General features: G+C 44.2%; 1 protein-coding gene across 1 annotated transcript in view; it reads right to left on the reverse strand.

The window, feature by feature from the left end:
• Nucleotides 1-15,876, reverse strand: part of adamts6 (ADAM metallopeptidase with thrombospondin type 1 motif, 6) — an 87,447-nt gene extending 71,571 nt beyond the window's left edge. Inside the window, exons 1-6 of the mRNA XM_084400573.1 lie at nt 15,631-15,876; nt 14,149-14,548; nt 10,626-10,990; nt 5,742-5,910; nt 5,303-5,520; nt 5,087-5,170 (exon numbers count right to left, since the gene is read on the reverse strand). Coding sequence (XP_084256699.1) covers nt 5,087-5,170; nt 5,303-5,520; nt 5,742-5,910; nt 10,626-10,990; nt 14,149-14,236 — 924 coding nt within the window. The 5' untranslated portion in view covers nt 14,237-14,548; nt 15,631-15,876. The remainder of the gene's footprint in view (nt 1-5,086; nt 5,171-5,302; nt 5,521-5,741; nt 5,911-10,625; nt 10,991-14,148; nt 14,549-15,630) is intronic.
• Nucleotides 15,877-18,137: the final 2,261 nt, after the last annotated feature.

Genomic DNA, 18,137 nt, shown 5'->3' on the forward strand with positions numbered 1-18,137 from the left:
GTCTGCTTGATGCTCCCATATCCCAGGCCGGCCTTTTCGGCGGTGCGGTCGAGGATTTTGCCCAACAGTTCTCGACCGCCCAGAAGCAGACTGAGGCTATCAAGCACATTCTGCCCCGACGCTCCGCTGCTCAGCCGTCGGCACAGAATCCTCAGCCTGCTCGCCGCCGAGGGCGCCCTCCCGCGGCCGCCCCTCCCGCACGGCCCCAGCAGCAACCTTCACCCGGGCCGCGTTGTGGAGGGAGCCGCAGGCAGGCGCCACAGCCCTCTCCAGCCCCGCCGCCCGCTAAACGCCAGGCCGAGCGGCGCTCCTGAGACGGGCTGCTCAGGGTTGGCTTCAATTCTGTCCCAGGAGCTGGTAGCAGGGCCACTCCTTCCCCCGGTGGAGGGCCGGGGGAGAATCTTTTGTTCTCCACTCCCCGCTGCTCGTCCAACGACGAGCAGTACTTTGATGTGGTTGAAGACAGAATTGAATTCCCCAATCCTGAGCCGACAGAGTCCGAGGGACGCAGTGCGCGCCACCCTCGGGTCCCGCCACTGCCGCCCTCCTCTGTCCCAGAGGGGGATGACAGCACGCGCCGCCCACGGGCCACGCTCCTCTCATCCCCCTCTGTCGCCAGACCCCTGCCAGAGCACGCCCCCGTGGGACGCGCGCCCTCCCCTGGCCTCCTCTGGCAGGACGCGGTTAATGACCGTGCCCCCGCACAGGGCCGCTATGCCACCCTCGCCGGTGCCGGTCATTCCGCCTCGCTGCCCCACCGACGGTACGTCTGTGGTTCGTATGACCCCGCTGGTGCACTTTCTGGAGGCCTGGCTAGAGCTTCCCAGACTGTCCCGCTGGGTCGCGAGAACCATCAGGCTCGGCTACGCGATTCAGTTCGCGAGATCTCCTCCCCGCTTCAGGGGAGTCCGCTTCACTATGATCGGTGGCAATGCCCCTGTCATGAGAGCGGAGGTCGCCACCCTACTGGCGAAGGGTGCGATCGAGATTGTCCCTCCAGCCGAAATGAAGTCCGGCTTCTACAGCCCTTACTTCATTGTACCCAAGAAGTCCGGTGGGTTACGGCCAATCCTCGACCTGCGCGTCTTGAACCGCTCCCTTCACAGGATGCCGTTCAAGATGCTAACGGCCAAACACATCCTCCAGTGTGTGCGGCCGCAGGATTGGTTTGCAGCGATCGACCTGAAGGACGCCTACTTCCATGTCTCCATTTTACCTCGACACAGACCGTTTCTACGGTTTGCTTTCGAGGGGCAGGCATACCAGTACGCGGTTCTCCCTTTCGGGCTAGCCCTGTCTCCTCGCGTCTTTACGAAGGTCGTCGAGGCAGCCCTTGTTCCCCTCCGAGAAACACGGGGTTCGCATCCTGAACTATCTCGACGACTGGCTGATCCTAGCTCACTCTTGAGACCAGGTTTGCGAACACAGGGACCTAGTGCTCCGGCATCTAGCTCGTCTGGGCCTTCGGGTCAACTGGGAGAAGAGCAAACTCTGCCCCGTGCAGAGGATCTCTTTTCTCGGTATGGAGATCGACTCGGTCGCCATGTGCGCGCAGCTTACGAGCGAGCGCGCGCAGTCACTGCTGACTTGTCTTCGTCAGTTCGAGGGCAAGAGTGCGGTTCCACTGAAACTTTTTCAGAGGCTCCTGGGGCATATGGCATCCGCAGCCGCAGTAACGCCGCTGGGATTGCTTCATATGAGACCGCTTCAGCTTTGGCTTCGCGATCGAGTCCCGAGGTGGGCATGGCAACACGGCACGCTCCAAGTCCCAGTGACTCCAGCCTGCCGTCAGACCTTCACCCCGTGGGCGAACCTCAGTTTTCTACGGGCCGGAGTGCCCTTAGAACGAGTTTCCCGGCATGTTGTTGTATCAACAGATGCCTCCAACACGGGCTGGGGCGCCATGTGCAATGGTCATGCTGCCGCGGGCTCCTGGACAGGACCCCAGCGCCTTTGGCATGTCAATTGCCTCGAGTTGCTGGCTGTACGTCTCGCCCTGCACCGCTTCCATGCGCTGCTCAGGGGTCAGCACGTACTAGTCCGATCAGACAATACCGCAACAGTAGCGTACATCAACCATCAAGGTGGTCTACGCTCCCGCCGTATGTCGCAACTCGCTCGCCACCTCCTCATATGGAGTCAGAAGCATCTGAGGTCGCTTCGAGCCATTTATATCCCGGGACACCTGAACCAGGCGGCCGACGAGCTGTCTCGAGTTCGGCCTCTCGCTGGAGAATGGCGACTCCATCCCCGGACGGTTCAGCTGATTTGGGATCAGTTCGGCGACGCACAGGTAGACCTGTTTGCCTCCCACGACTCGTCCCATTGCGACCTGTTTTATTCCCTGACCGAGGGCACGCTCGGCACGGATGCACTGGCGCACAGCTGGCCGCGGGGCCTACGCAAGTATGCGTTTCCCCCAGTGAGCCTTCTTGCGCAGACCTTGCGCAAGATCAGGGAGGACGAGGAGCAGGTCATTTTGGTTGCCCCGTATTGGCCCAACCGGACCTGGTTCTCCGAACTAGTACTCCTCGCGACAGCACCTCCCTGGCCAATTCCTCTGAGGAAAGACCTCCTTTCTCAGGGACGGGGCACCTTATGGCACCCTCGTCCCGATCTTTGGAACCTCCACGTGTGGCTCCTGGACGGGACGAGGCAGGTTTGAGTACCCTACCACCTGCGGTGGTGGCTACCATCACTTCCGCTAGAGCATCGTCCACGAGACATGCCTATGCGTTGAAGTGGAACCTCTTCGTCAGCTGGTGTTCTTCTAAACATCAAGAACCCACGAAATGCCCGATCAGTGTCGTGCTTTCCTTCCTGCAAGAAGGGTTGGAGCGAAGGCTGTCTCCCTCCACCCTGAAAGTGTATGTTGCCGCCATTGCCGCACATCACGAAGCAGTTGATGGTAAGTCTCTGGGAAAGCACGACCTGATCGTCAGGTTCCTGAGGGGAGCGAGGAGACTAAATCCTCCTCGTCCTCCCCTCGTTCCCTCTTGGGACCTCTCAGTGGTTCTAACTGCCCTGCAGAGTGCTCCATTTGAGCCTTTGCAATCAGTGGAGCTTAAGTTCCTGTCAATGAAGACAGCGCTCCTGGTTGCATTGGCCTCCATCAAGAGGGTAGGGGACCTGCAGGCATTTTCGGTTGACGAAGCGTGCCTGGAATTCGGGCCGGCTGACTCTCACGTGATCCTGAGACCCCGGCTTGGATATGTGCCCAAGGTTCCTACCACACCCTTTCGAGACCAGGTAGTGAACCTGCAAGCGCTGCCCTTGGAGGAGGCAGACCCAGCCTTGGCACTGCTCTGTCCAGTACGCGCCCTCCGTGCTTACGTAGACAGAACGCGGTGTTTCAGGACCTCAGACCAGCTCTTTGTCTGTCATGGTGGGAAGCTGAAGGGAAAGGCTCTCTCAAAGCAAAGGTTATCTCACTGGATAGTGGATACCATTGCTTTGGCATACCAGCAGCAAGGTCGTCCGTGCCCCCTTGGTGTGAAAGCCCACTCCACACGTAGTGTGGCTTCCTCTTGGGCTCTAGCGCATGGCGCCTCGCTAACAGACATTTGTAGAGCTGCAGGCTGGGCGACACCCAACACATTCGCGAGATTCTATAATCTCCGCGTAGAGCCAGTTTCTTCTCATGTACTCGCTTCAACCAGCCGGTGCTAGATTCTGCTCAGGTGTCTTCGCTTGCTCGCCATTCCTCTCCACGGACGGGATACGTGCGATATTCTCTCAGGTGAGTCTGATAAGCTCTGAGTTCCTCCAGCACTGGTGACGTCAACGCCTGAGTTATGCCAATCTGCCATAACGCAGCTTTTGCGCTTGACTAGGTGCCTCCATGTGCATGGTTCCCCCTCTGGGCGACCCCCACATGTGTATTCCACTGTAAGTCTCCTTGTGAGCGTGTGTCTTTCCCTTGGCAAGCCACCTTGCCACCCCTGGGGTTTAAAATTCCACCTGCGGCTGGACACCCCAGTGATTCTCCATATGCATCCCTCTGGGTCATATGTGTATTCTAAGTCCCCCCCATCAATGGCTGGGCATGATTGCATATTTCTCTCTGGAGATATGCTTCCCAGTGTACCTTGGTATCCCTGTGTTAAGTAGGACTCCTTCGTTCGTGCTAGTCTCACAACAGGGAGCTCAGACTTACGCAGGGCACTGGAAGACAGCCGAGGTGGCGTGATTAGACTGGAACCCCAATCGTCGTCATCCGACGTAACTCGGAGTGACCACGAAAGGGAACGTCTCGGTTACGGATGTAACCCTCGTTCCCTGAGTGGGAACGGAGACGTTACGTCTTCCTGCCACTTCCGCTGTACCGCTGAAAAACGCCTGGGGCCAGTCTCGGCTCCTCAGCGAAGGCATGTCTGCATTGTGCAGCGTACTTCCTTATATACCCCCTGCGGCGGGCGGAGTTACGCTATGCAAATTCCGCAGACCCATGGCATTTCATTGCCATTGGCTCGTTTTATATACTCGAAGGTGATAGGCTTCTAAGCGAAACCCCAATCGTCGTCATCCGACGTAACTCAGGGAACGAGGGTTACATCCGTAACCGAGACGTTTCTCCCAGTTGACACGGCAACACATAACTGGCGTTTTCAGAAATCTCCACTTTGGCCGGAGTTTTTAGAAATAATCGTTTTCTTGGATAAAAACGGCGTTTTCGTGTAAATGACAGGCCAAAACGCAGGGAAATATCTGCGTTTTCCCATTGTGTAAACGGGGCCTAAATGGTTTGTTTTTGCAGAACAGTGCAAAAAAAGTTAAAGGGATATTTCACCCCAAAAATGAAAATGAATGTTATTCCAAACCTGTATGACTTTCGTTTTTCTGAAAATAAAATACACAAAGATGAAAATTGTATTGTCGTTTTTTGTCCATACAATGAAAGTCAATGGGGTCCAAAACAACATTAGACCCCATTGATTTTCAGACAGATGAATGTTCTTCAAAATATCATATTTTGTGTTCCAAAAAGAATACAGTCATACAGGTTTGGAACAAAATGAGGTTGAGTAAACAAGACTTCTGAATGACATTAGCATAAAAACTGCTCCATCACATTAAAAACACTGACCTGATCTTCTGTCAGAACAATCAGTCGGGTTACAATAATGTTCACAACGTTTCCAAGACTGGCATCACGGTAAAGTTTGGCAACCTGACCTCCAGAAAAGAAGAAAAGACACAAAGTCAGCCAAATGCTGTTTGAGTTCTTCCGATGTTCCCTTAAAAAGGCGTTTGAAACCACATTTAAAACAAACACGCATGAGAAAAGCAGGACCAAACTTACAATATTCATTACGGACAGAATGTAGTGCTCGATGTCTTTGCGACCGTGGTAGCCAACCATCATTTTGTCCGCCACCACTAGGGTCTCCACAAAGCGTTCAGAACTGACGGACCGGCGCTGGCGATGGCCACCCGTCGAGCTGTCGCTGCCCGGGACTGGGTACGGTGGGTTTTCTTTAGGGTTGGTATCGTAGCAGGGTGTCATGCTTATTGTGAGGTCTGGAGAAAACAAATACGACTCACATTTTCATCAAAAAATGATTCATTAGCAGTTCAGTTGTTAGTAAAAATGAGGTTCAGCTGAACTTTAGAGTAGATCTTCACTCAACGAGGCTGTTTGCAGAGACTTCCAGCCAAAACCTGAACCACTGACCATCATTTCCTAAACTGCTATCAATAGCTGTTTATGTCACAATGTGGCCAAATGGAGGTTTACCAACCTGAAACACCACAGCTGAACTCCTCGCTTGGCTCTTGTGGAGAGGGAATGGAAGTCTTTTTATAAATAACATGTGGTTGTCCTTCGTGGTTGACATCACTGAAATTTCTGGATATATTTTTTAATGGCTCTATTAAATATTGCTCGTCCTCTGTGGTTATGACACCATGCTTGATAAGAAAAGAGAAAATGATAGGTTACACCAAAAGCACACAGGGAAATCTGTTCATTGACAAGATTTGAAATATTCCATCTGCAATGTCAAGGATAAGGTTGTAAAAAAAAAAAAAAAAAACATTTTAATGGCTGCTTCACATGCTTATCATCTCTCTCTCTCTTTAGATTATACCAGAACGTAGATAATTACAACTCGTATTATTTCAAGTAATTTCATATCATTCAGCATTGCAAGCAAATGCAAAAACATGCCACAATACAAATCAACGAGATAAATCACTCAAAACCACCAATTACATAAAGAACAACACCGTAATTACCTGGACTCGAACCAAAGCACACAGATCTGCGCCCTTGATCACCCCCAATTTAACATAAATTCAAAAAGTGCCTCAGAAATGTGTTTATAGAAAAAGAAGAAGAAAAAAAGCTCTGGCATGTTCTCCAAGTCTGTAAAACTCCACAATGAGACCAATTAAATCTTTACAAAGAAATAGCAAACGCTGCACACGCAAAACAAAAGCACAGTTGATATAAGCCGTATGCTGTGTGATGCACGGCGAAAACTGCTGAGGCATTCAAAGGATTGTTTTTCCATTTTTGGTTTCAATAAAATGACTGAGGCAATGCAGAGATCTCGATTTATTAAGTCAAGTGAGCCAGTACTTTTGGCTGCAACAATAATAATTTAACATCTTAGCATCATTGCAACTGTCGCGTTCTCCATTCTAACTAAAGGGGAATTATGGGGAAAAAGCTAATATTACGAACCTGATAAAGCACAGATGATTGGAATTTCTCAAAGACAACAAGCTAAAACTTTTGTGGATGATTTAATGAAGTGGAACATTAAGTTTGCTTTTACTTTCAGAATGAGTTTTGATCCCAGCCATTGGGAAAGATCAAACTTGCATGAGATCAGTTGTGATGCATGATATTAGATTAATTAACTGGTTGTGGTCATATAGGACTCTTTTATGTGGCCAAAAACGTGAAATGGAAAGATGGATGGCTGTTATGTCTTAAAACAATCTCTTAACTCTATTGACAGCAGATGTGAAGTGACTTACAACGGAAGTCTTTGGGGCAAGACAATAGACCAGAATAAATGTTAAAATATACACGATTTTGAAATCTACAAAAGTGTTAGCATGAGACTAGTGCAGAAGTTTTAACCTTTACAAACACAGGGAACTCAGCCAACAGACCACCAATAAAAAACGAAAAAAGGAAAAAGAAAGGAAGATTTAACAGCACATCTCTCTGCAATGTCTTTTCTCATAGGCTTTCATGGTAAGTGCATTACTTTGCTTGTTTTACTAGTTAGCCTGTTAGCGTCAGCAGATAGCCAATGCTGGTAGATGCTGTAACTACATTCTGTGAGCAAATTCTATAGAGCCAAAATGCAGTAACTACACCAACACTGATTGTGAAAAAAATACGCTTTATTTTTGATTCCTCGCAAACTAAGTGTAAATGAGCCAAAACAGTCCGTCACAGGACAGATCATAATCTAAGAGAATAACTCCTTTTTGATAAAATGTGCTTTGCTTTTGCAAGTCAATTTAGCAGACGTTTAACCAGTACCCATTTTTTGGTCTCTTAAAGGTAGGATAGGCAATGTAGGAAAGGCTAGCAATAGCCAGCTAGCTTTAAGATGCATGAGATGTATGAGATCACACCCTCCCTTCAGAGCGTCTCCAAAGCCACGCCTCCTTCAAAACACATGAACGAACATAGCAGCGTCTGCAAAGCCTCACGAGACGAGAGACAGTGTTAAATTACCTCATGTCTCAAAGCACATAACATTACAATAATGAATGTAAACATCTTAGATCTCTGATGTGTACCATCTGACTGCTGCAGATTCATTTCGGCATTGATAGTATTGACATAGAAACGCATAAATCCGAGTCTGAGGACGTGAAAAGCTCCGGGTAGAACGTTGCCATCTTGTAATTACGGTTATGACATAAGCTCATCGTTTTGGTTCAGGAGGAACTATAAACGCGGCTGCTATTCGTTTGCGGTGCTCTGTGACTGACGTCTGTCTACAACTCTGCACAGCCTTACTGAACGCGCTGATGACGTGTGATGACTGCGTGAGCAGGTGTGCGGAGGAATGGAGATACATTGGACCAACATTTTTTGGTCCTGAGACTTCCACAGAATACGTATACATTTTTTTAATATTTAGACCACTTATATTATTGATTGCTATAAGGATGTGAAGAGTTTCAACCAGTATAATGAAAAGTCTTTGTAAAAAAAAAAGCCTACCCAACCTTTAAAGCTTAAAACCGACTTTTATTTCTTTATTTCTAGGTCAGATTAGTTACTGCTGAAAGCCTCTGCTTGTTCTTGTGGTGCCATCAACCAATCTGTGAGTCATTAGTAGTCAAAAGCTATTAGTGATTTGCCCACAAAATTGGACCAAAACCGAATGCCCATGAGCAGCAAACAGGTCAGATGCTTCCCGGGGGTCGTGTGGCAGCCAAACCACTGCCACTGAGATGTTTTTAGCAAACTAAGGAACAGAAAATTATTTGCTGTCATGCTGTGGTACTCAACACTACGTCACAAATGCTGCACAGAGATCCTGAGGTGTATTGAAACTTGTTTAAAAAATAATTTTTTTATCTCTTGCGAAGTCCAACTCAGGGGTTCAGGTAAAACCCTCTACAGGCTTGGCTATGTACTGATCTCCTGAAACTATAGGTCTGCAGAGTGGTTTAGGGAGAAGGTTTTGTGTTTGCACGCAGACACAGTGACTGCAGGAAATGCCTCAGGACCAGCAGAGCCACTCTAAATTCTCATAGATTTATGCGAGGGTGCTGCTGATACCAGGGTGGAATCCAATATCGAGGCCTGTCCTCCCACATGAACACACCAGTTTAAGGTAATTGCACAGGGCCGGCTCGCTTGGGAATTTTCCCCTCAGTCTCTTGTCAAGTTTAAGACACAACATGCACAAATATCTAAGTTCCAATGTTGGGGAAGCTACTTTAAAACTGAAGCCTGCCAAGATACAAGCTACTCATAATTTAAAGTATTTAAACTACAGTCAAGCTACCATTTTGGAAAAGTAGATAAAGGTAACTGCGTTAAGGTAGCCATGTTAAAGCTAAAGTTCACATTTTACTCATGTTGTTCCAAACCTATATGACTTTCTTTGGAAAAAGATGATCTTTTGAAAAATGTCTGAATGTTTTTTTATTTGTCCATACAATGGAGGTCAATGGGGTTCAATATTTTTTTCAAAATGTTGAAATATTTCTACTTCGAGAAAATGAGAGTCAGTTCATTTCACTGTAGACTCATGTAGACTCAATAAATGACACAATGAATTAATCATTCTCTTTTCGAAGTGACCATTCAGAATCCCAATTATTTTTTAAATATTTTTATTGCCTGTCCTTTTATTATTTTTATTATAATAACATGCTAAGCTGTTAAGCTGTGTAGCATTAAAAGTATTTTAGTTTCCTACAGAAGTTAGTTGTTGGGGCAATTTGAAATGTCAAACTAGTTTATATTAGTCAGAGCCATGATCTAACATTTTAATAATCACATCGCATCACAGGAAGCCACGTTTCACAGCAACCGTGTAGAGTGTGGTTTAGTCAAGCGACGTCAAAGTCCCCTCCAGATGAAATGCTCAGCGTGAGATAGGAATCAGCTGGCAACGGGCTTGCAGGTGCAAGAGGGATTCAAGCCCGATGCAGAAAGACAGCTAAGCTAATATTTTGCTGTCACTCAGCAGTCACTTTAACAGTGAGCAGAAGCAGCCGTGTACACAGAGACAGGGACATAGATAAGAACTCTGGCAGCAACACAGACAAGGTGCTTTAAGCTCTCTCTCGCTCTTGTGTTAGTCAAACATGAGGCATGAGTTTCTTGAAGCTGCCTAAGCTTTATTAATGTGATATAGACACGCTGACTCACTTTGGACGCTGGCCTGAAGCTCTGGAGTTAAACTGCTGAGCAAGACATTGACAGGGACAATGAACTACATTTTTCAATGTTAAAATCCTGTCTCCTATCTGAGCTTAATAGGCTTAATAGACAACAAAGAAGCCATTTGTAGGTTGATTCCCAAGAAAGGGAATCAGCTTCCCTGTATAGCAACTGAACCAATGCCGTGAGGGTTGGGCGGGATTATCGATTTGTCCAACAAACAGCAGAGTGTTCAGGAAACCAGGTTGACAACAACCTTTACTTTTGCAGAAATTACACACTTCGGCTATAACTATATTTTTGCTTCGCAGTTATTAAGGTATTCTGAGTCGCTGTAATGCGGTTACTTTTTCTAGGTGTTCTGAGTGCAAAATAAAGCATTTTTGTCAGATGAAGCTCGTAAGTTCGATCACTAAAAGTAATAGCACATATTCTCGTGGGTTTAGAAATGACAGTAAGGACAGCATATCAGTCACATCAAAAAAAGGCTAAGTCAGCAAATATGGGGCCCTTTGAGGAAGTAAACACTTCAGCTGAAGATCTTTAGATATGTGGGCAATAAAATGCAATGCATATTCCACATGTCATTGGCCAGCATGCTTTCATATCCCTGTGTGAATGTACAATTTCCAATCTGTTCTTTTATGCAGAAAACAGTGTGCCTTTTCCTGAGGTATTTTGGAGAAAAACAGCATACTTACCTTCTCATACAGCCAAAAGCATGAAGATTTTCAAAATCTGCTGTACTCACCAAGCCTTTGCAGTTGCTCAATGCCACTTTTGTAGTGCTATATTGATCCAGTAGATATCCAACATAGTGGCAGTTATCGACCACTGAATGCTGCCAGTCTAGTCCGTCTTTGCCCCAGTACTCTACTGTGAAATGTTTAGAAACCAGATTGGGGTTGAGAGTCAGATTCAGGTGAAAGTGCTTGCCGTAGGCGGAGAGTTTGTAAAAAAGCCTGGTCTCAGTGTGGTCCAGCTCAGCCTGGTCCAGTCCACGTCTCCGCCGACCGGGCCTGTAATGCTTCACAGTGTAACTCATGAACTGGCCCCTCTCATCCACCCGCACTGGGACTGTCAGCTGATAGTGCTCCAGCGTGGACAGGAATTCAGCTTTTGGTTTTGGGTAATAAAGTGAAGCAGATAACAGTGAGCAAAACAAAGGAGGGTAATCATGGGAAACCAAAAATCAACAAGCAGTTTCAGCACTGTAAGTGGCAGGTGTGTTCAGAGGAAGGTTTAATTGCTCAGAGGTTGATCTATCACAGCTTCTGTGAGTTTCTAAGTGTAACAACTTTGTTTCTGATGTTTCTCCTAAAAATCCTCTAGAGCAGTGTTTCTCAACTGCTAAGTGGGTCGCAAGACCGTTTTGGGTGGGTCGTCGAGTGTGTAGTCAAAGAAACAACAACAAACCGTACTTTTATTTTGAAAGGTGTGCGTGAATGCTGTTGACTCTTCTGCAAAGGCTTTGATATTCTGTCAGACTGAACACGGTTTTCCATTTGACTGTGCTACTGTTCCATCGTTCCGCACTAGACAGGGGTGTTTGACCGTTGTGCTCGTGTCTCACGCAGTTGACGCAATTTCCACTGAAACAGGAAGCTAAGGCGGGACATATTGAATGGCTCCTCCCCCTTTTAAAATAGCCAGTAGCGTTTAGTTTACCTCACAGACTGCAAGTCGTACTTGACAGCACCATGGAAGCGAATCCGAGCGCTGATGAAACGTTGGATTCAGGTGTGAATAAATTCTAGCCATTTCATTCTTAACCAACGTACAGTTGGAAAACGGAATAAAACTTGAACGTTTGAGCAAACGAACACACATCTCCAGCCCATATTGCTCCGTGACGTGTCAACGGTCGCTTTGACCAGGTGGTATTTATAACATAGGGGGCGGAGCACATCGAGCATTCTCGAGAGCATTTGATTGGACAGAAGATGTGACGAGAAGCTGAAGCCCACAATGATGTCATACAACACACCTGCTTATTCATAACCTTAAGGCTAACATATTCATATTAAAAGCTAAAAAACTCACATTTTGATTTCAGGGGGCCTTTAAAAAAGTCTCTAGACCTTGCAGGTTCTTTTCCGTTCCACTGACCGGCTTCTTGCATTGTCCTGTTTTACTATCTGAAATATGTCAGGCTATATGTCAGTGTCTGTATTCTAATGTTATTTTTGTAACTTGTCAGGGCCAATTCACACAGAATGAGTTTTTGCGGTCAAAATTAAGAGCATACATTGTCAACTACCAAAATGACCAAAAAGTACCAATTAATTACGTAAGTGGTACATCGTTTGTAAGCTGGGAAGGATTTGTATCCAGGTATGTGCTTGGTTCAAATTCCTAAAAATTTGGGTCGTGCCATAATGGCCATGGGAAAATGTGGATCCCAAGGCCAAACCAGTTGAGAGCCACTGCTTTAGAGAAATAAAAATAGACATAAATGAATGTGGATATTATAGCTAAAGTAATTTGGTCTTTGAAGAATTTGATGAGAAATGTCTGAATCTTTGAAATTTGATTGCAGACATCTCTTTAATGTCTCAGTTGTTTCTCCTTCACAGCAGTGATATTCAAAGAGAGCAAATGGAGACTTTTGTGTTTAGATTTATCTCCCAGTAATCTCACATGTGTCTCGTTTCACATGTCGCCTCTTGTCATTCCAGAGTAGAACAACATTGTCTCAAACTAGGGTAAGATTTGATTAGCTGAAAGTCAGATGTCTCAACTCGTTTTTCATGACATTTCTCTAAGACCTGGTTTCATCGATGGGGCTTAGATTAAGCCAGGATTAAGCCTTAGTTTAATTAGGACATTTAAAAAAAAAACATTCAAGTAGCTTTTTCTAAACATTAAAAACATTACTGGTGTGCATCTTAAGACAAAACAATGGCATTGACATATTTTAAGATATATCAGTGCAAGTTGCTTTCAGTTAAAACAGTTCAAACATGCATTTTAGTCTCAAACTAGGCTTAAGCCTTGTCTGTGAAACCGGGAGTAAATGTTTTTCAGGAGCAACACCTGAGATAAAGGTGTTAAGGTGCTAGTTACATCTGATGCTATGCAAGAGCAATACAATTTCCCTCTGGACTGGCAAATCTGAGCACAGTTTGAGACATTGTTGAGATCTCTTTTGATACTCAAGAAGAATAGTGAGATTACTGAGGGGTTTACTCCAAATGGATTACTCCATTTGCTCTCTATTTTGTCTCACTGATGTCTAAGAGAAACAAATGACATATTAAAGAGATATTTTACTAATCTGTTCATATAATAAAGAAACAAATGAGATCTTTTTAATGTCTTATGTGCTTCTACTAGGCATCTCGGCTTCTCTGATTTTTCTCCTGCAGAGTTTTTGGGGAGATCTCAAAAATGTCTTACCCTGGTAATCCAGAGTTCTCGCGAGAGCACAAGTTGAATTTGCTCAGCAAGTTACTCTGGTGTCGAGTAATGATGCTCATTAAATATGCCCCTCGATCTGAGCTGCACCAATCACATCGGGTTTTCTGATATAGGCGGGCCAGAGGCGAGCTAATCAGATGACGACAGCGCTGTGACGTCGAAGTCATTAGTAAACATTGCAAGATGGCTATGGATGAACACAAGTTGTTTGAAACGGCTTTGGCCGCTACAATGAACGAGTTAGACTTGGCTTTTTATCTAAAAGAGGAACAGAAGACGCTGCTCGAATCGTTCCTTTGCAAGAAGGGCGTTTTTGCTGTTTTGCCGACCGGATACGGTAAGAGTATAATCTACCAGTTAGCTCCGCTGGTAGCTAAGGGTATGAGGTTTATTGTTGTGATTGGTCGTAGTGTTATCCAATTGCGTGCAGTGAGATTTTCAAATGCATGCTTGGTGCCGCCCCTCGAGCTGGCCGATTTTCATTAGTCGACGCCAGACCATTCATATTTTAGATTTAGGTCTGGATTTCCAGGCTAAAAATGTTCAAAATGAACTCAAATATTGCTCATGAACTTCTTCAAAGATCAAATCATCTGAGTTATTCTACCCACACTTTTGCTGTATGTCAATGATTGTCTCATTTCTCTTCAGGAAGTTTAGGAGAATCACCTGAGACAAGCTTGATACTTTCCATGAAACATAAGTGAGCAATAAAAGTTTCCTCTGGGTAGAGCTTAAAGTGTCCTAATGACATCATTGTAAGCAGAAATGAGTTATGGCTTGTCTGGTGAATTTTCAGAACTGGTATGATATCAGCTGTTACAGCTACAGTCATCACTTTCTGTTAAACTTACCTTGAGAGTTGTATGAAAGGATCTGAGCTTCAGCAGCGGCCAAGACCAGGCTAAATATCCAAGTCAGCGTCTTCCAAAAAAGTTCCATAATTTAGGGAAGATCTGACATGGGTGTGGGGGTAGGGGGGTCAGGGCAGGCTACAAGTGGATTAAAGAGATATGATCAATCCAGCTTCGCACCATAACATATCCGTGACAAGCATCCTCGACACATTCGAATCTCAGTTCACACTTAATCCCAGGTTTAAAAGTCTTCCTAAAGGTGAAGTCTCTAGGAAGGACTTGTGCCTGCACTTTTGTCAGCCATGAGCAGGGCAAGAGTCCATAAGAACTCTCTTCATGTTATTCCAGAGCAGCAGATCTATATTAGGAGCTTGTCCCGAACGATCCATTTGTTTGCCTGGAAATGAATGAGAGTGGAAAAAACCTTGTCAGTGGAAAATTGCCAGTTTCTAATCTTACAAAATGAAGAAAAGTTTCAAGAGCAGATTGCAATTCCGCAGCTGTAACATCTGGACTTGAACAGGTTTGATCACACACACGCACACACACACACACACACATAATGGTGAGCTCATAGGTGTTGAGTGGGATGCCGTAACTTCAGGTTATCATTTTCACACCTGCACTTGACTATTAGCTACCCTGCCTGTTTCCGATTTAAGGCATGAAAACCTGTTACAAATAACATGACTGGATGATCAGACTGAAGTTTCACCAGCCGGTTTGAACTTTGCAACATTTGTTGATGTGTAAATGGGACCCACAAGTATTTATTTAATGTACAAAGTATGAAATAAAGTGTCATCTACACTCGAATGCTGTTAGAGCTTTTAACAGAACTAATTTAAGGTTTCTGAGCATTTTTTTTTTTTTTTTTTGCAGTGTTGCAGTACTATCATCTGGTCTCAAGCTGATTTAGTGGATGTATGAAGCCAGTTCTCAAGTTCACACAGGCGTCCTATCAGAGAAACCACAGGTGCGGAACATGATCCGCTAACTACTGACATCCAGAAAGTGCCAAAATATTTTCATTTTGAACAGCGTATTTCTATTTTATTATTTATTTAATTTCTTAAATTGTTATTTCTGACACAAAATTACCCCCCCCCCCCCCAAAAAAAAATCTGTCAACATTTACTAACACTCATGTCCTTCCAAACCTGTATGCATTTTTTAGAAGATATTTTGAAGAATGTTAACCAAACAGTTTACCAACAGAACAAAGAATGAGACATTTCCAAAACATTTTTTATGTTCCACAGAAGAAAGAAAGTCATTCAGTTTTGTAACGACAGGAGTCTATCTATCTATCTATCTATCTATCTATCTATCTATCTATCTATCTATCTGTCTGTCTGTCTATTTATCCATCAACCTATCATAATAAGCACAAGCGTGACTGTAGTACAGTACCATTGCTAGACTCAATGTTTTATAGCTCTATGTGATAATAGTAAAGCAGCTCAAGAAGTAACTCACCGGATGAACATCAAATGCCGGCTTTTCTCTCGAACATCCAGCAGAAGAGTCGTCCAGTTCCAACAGATATATCCTGTATATCACCTCCTTTTGCGTGTATTTCTTACTATCGCAGCAGAAGCGGCAGTTACTGTGCAGACGAACATTCATGAGTTTAATAAAGCGGCTTCCTTCAGACAGCAGCTCGAGTCTAAAACGTGTCTGACCCAGACAGCTGGCAACTGCCCAACACTATTACACTGACCGCTGAAATAAAAACACACAAGCCCAGTCAGAGGACTACAAATGTGCACCAAGGGACTCTATTTTGTTTCTTTTTTATTGCTTGATAAAGTAGTCATTAATGTCGTCGCTTGAGATAAAGCAGTTACAAAGGGTTACTATTAAAAACAGACTCCGTTATATTGACATTTTCTATGCAAACTCCACTGGGAATGCCCAGACTATCCTTCCTGTCTGAAAGACCGTAAGAAATGATAGTTACCGTCTTCATCTTTTTTTGTTTGTTTGTTGTTGAACACATGCAGACAGTAGAAATCTTCACTTGAATCCACTTCAGTGCATTCTTCAGCAAATCTCTCGTTTCGCTTCAAGCCATTCTCTACCTCTCATGCCAACAAATGTAGTTGTGTCCTTGTACAGCACAAAAAAAAAAAAAAGAAGCTCTTCATGAACTCACTGCATCAGCAATGCAAGAAAAAAAACTCCATGCACTCATCTCCAAAATATGAAAAAGTTGTTGAATAAGTTTGTGTAACTCAGCAAATGTTTAACTGTTCAAGTTTCCAGCGTGTGTGATGGCTTATTGTTTGGTCTCGTGATCTTTGATTCACCAGAGATGAATAATAACAGTAATGCACATTGGACCGGTGCGCATGCAGGAGACTTGCAGTCTTTAATACTGTGCGCGGATCTGAGCCAGCACTCAAACTCAAACTCACACACTGGCAGCGCGAGGACGGAGACTGGGAGGTTCGACATGACGTCACTGCTGATGTGCCTGCCCGGTGCGCGCGCGCTCATTCGGATAGTCAGGTGAATATAGTGCACGAGAACTTTTCTAATCAGTTAATTAACAAACATCTATATGCTTAACATTCAAACCTAGCAAGAACACGTCGGAGGAATATAACAAATTTAAGTCAAATTCCGATTCGGAGTCATATGGTATTCATTCATTTATTTATTTATTTTGCATTACGACATTATTTTCACAATAAATTACAATTAACCACATTTCAAATTCACACACTATAGCCTATTCTAATAGTTAGATGTGGGTTAGGTTTGTCAGGTCAAGCCTGGTTCATTTTTGATCGTCGAGGTTGTTTTTATGTAGCTTTATCGTGATGTTTAATTCGCAATGAATGACAATAAAAGCAAAATCATGATTAACTGAAGTGCAGGTGTCTTCTTTTTCCAGACATAGCCTTTAATACAACAGTGGCACACGGAGACATTAAATCAAAAATAAATACATGCATATTATTATCATTATCTATATCTATAATATAAAAAATATAATATAATAAATAAAGTCTAGTGTTCGGAAGAAAAGGACTGGTGTTTCATGTGCATTTACTAGCGCCGTTGGATATTTGAACGCTGATAGGGAATTGTTGCTTAGTTTGCAGCGACGCCGCGTGGTGACCATGTGACGGTGCAATGATTTACTGGGCTAACACAGTCTATGGCTAATCATACACAACTAGTATATCAAATAATACGAATGTATAGTCTCAGAAAAAAATAGCATACATTTATGGTTGTTACTATTTGGAGTTCACAGATTAATCTCGCATTTACCTGAAGAACTATCTGAATTTCCTTCAACATATCCTTTTTTAGAATGTTTTTAATAGGCTAATTTATTTTTAAACTAAACTGAAGTTTCTTTCATACTTATTTGTCATGTTTTTATATCATAAATAAGGGAAAGGTTCATTAGGAATGATTCTGCATTATGTGCTCTTTCCACCCCATAGGCCTATCATTTTTTAACGGTACTTATTCAATGATAGTTTATTAATCATATGAAATTAGTAGGCTACTATGCATATGCGAAATAAAGCACTGAATTTCACATCACCAATTGTGGATAGAATTTAAGAATTGACACTCAGCGATGCGAGCTCTACTCTAAACAACAAAACTCTAAAAAACAAAACCAACAATTGAGTGGCTTTGTAAATAGCACAATAATAAATAATACGAGTTTCCTAGTTAAAAATTGGCCATGAACGCCCTCTCAAGTCGTATTTACCCCTGGGAAGTTCGGGGATAATTGTGATATACCCAATGTTCCCGAGATGGGCAAACATCATTGGGGAGAACGATTGCTGCTGTGACTGCTGTTCTTTACTATTTTGTTTCCACAACAGCTACATCACCTTGACTTGTCCTTAAAGTACTGCAAGGATAAATATATAATAATATTGTATGCATTATACACAGCAAAAATAGCCTTGGGTATTTGACTGAAATTCAATAATCGTTAGCAATCTGAC

The sequence above is a fragment of the Rutilus rutilus genome (genome assembly GCF_951802725.1).
Source record: "Rutilus rutilus genome assembly, chromosome: 25".
In the NCBI taxonomy this organism is placed as follows: Eukaryota; Metazoa; Chordata; class Actinopteri; order Cypriniformes; family Leuciscidae; genus Rutilus; species Rutilus rutilus.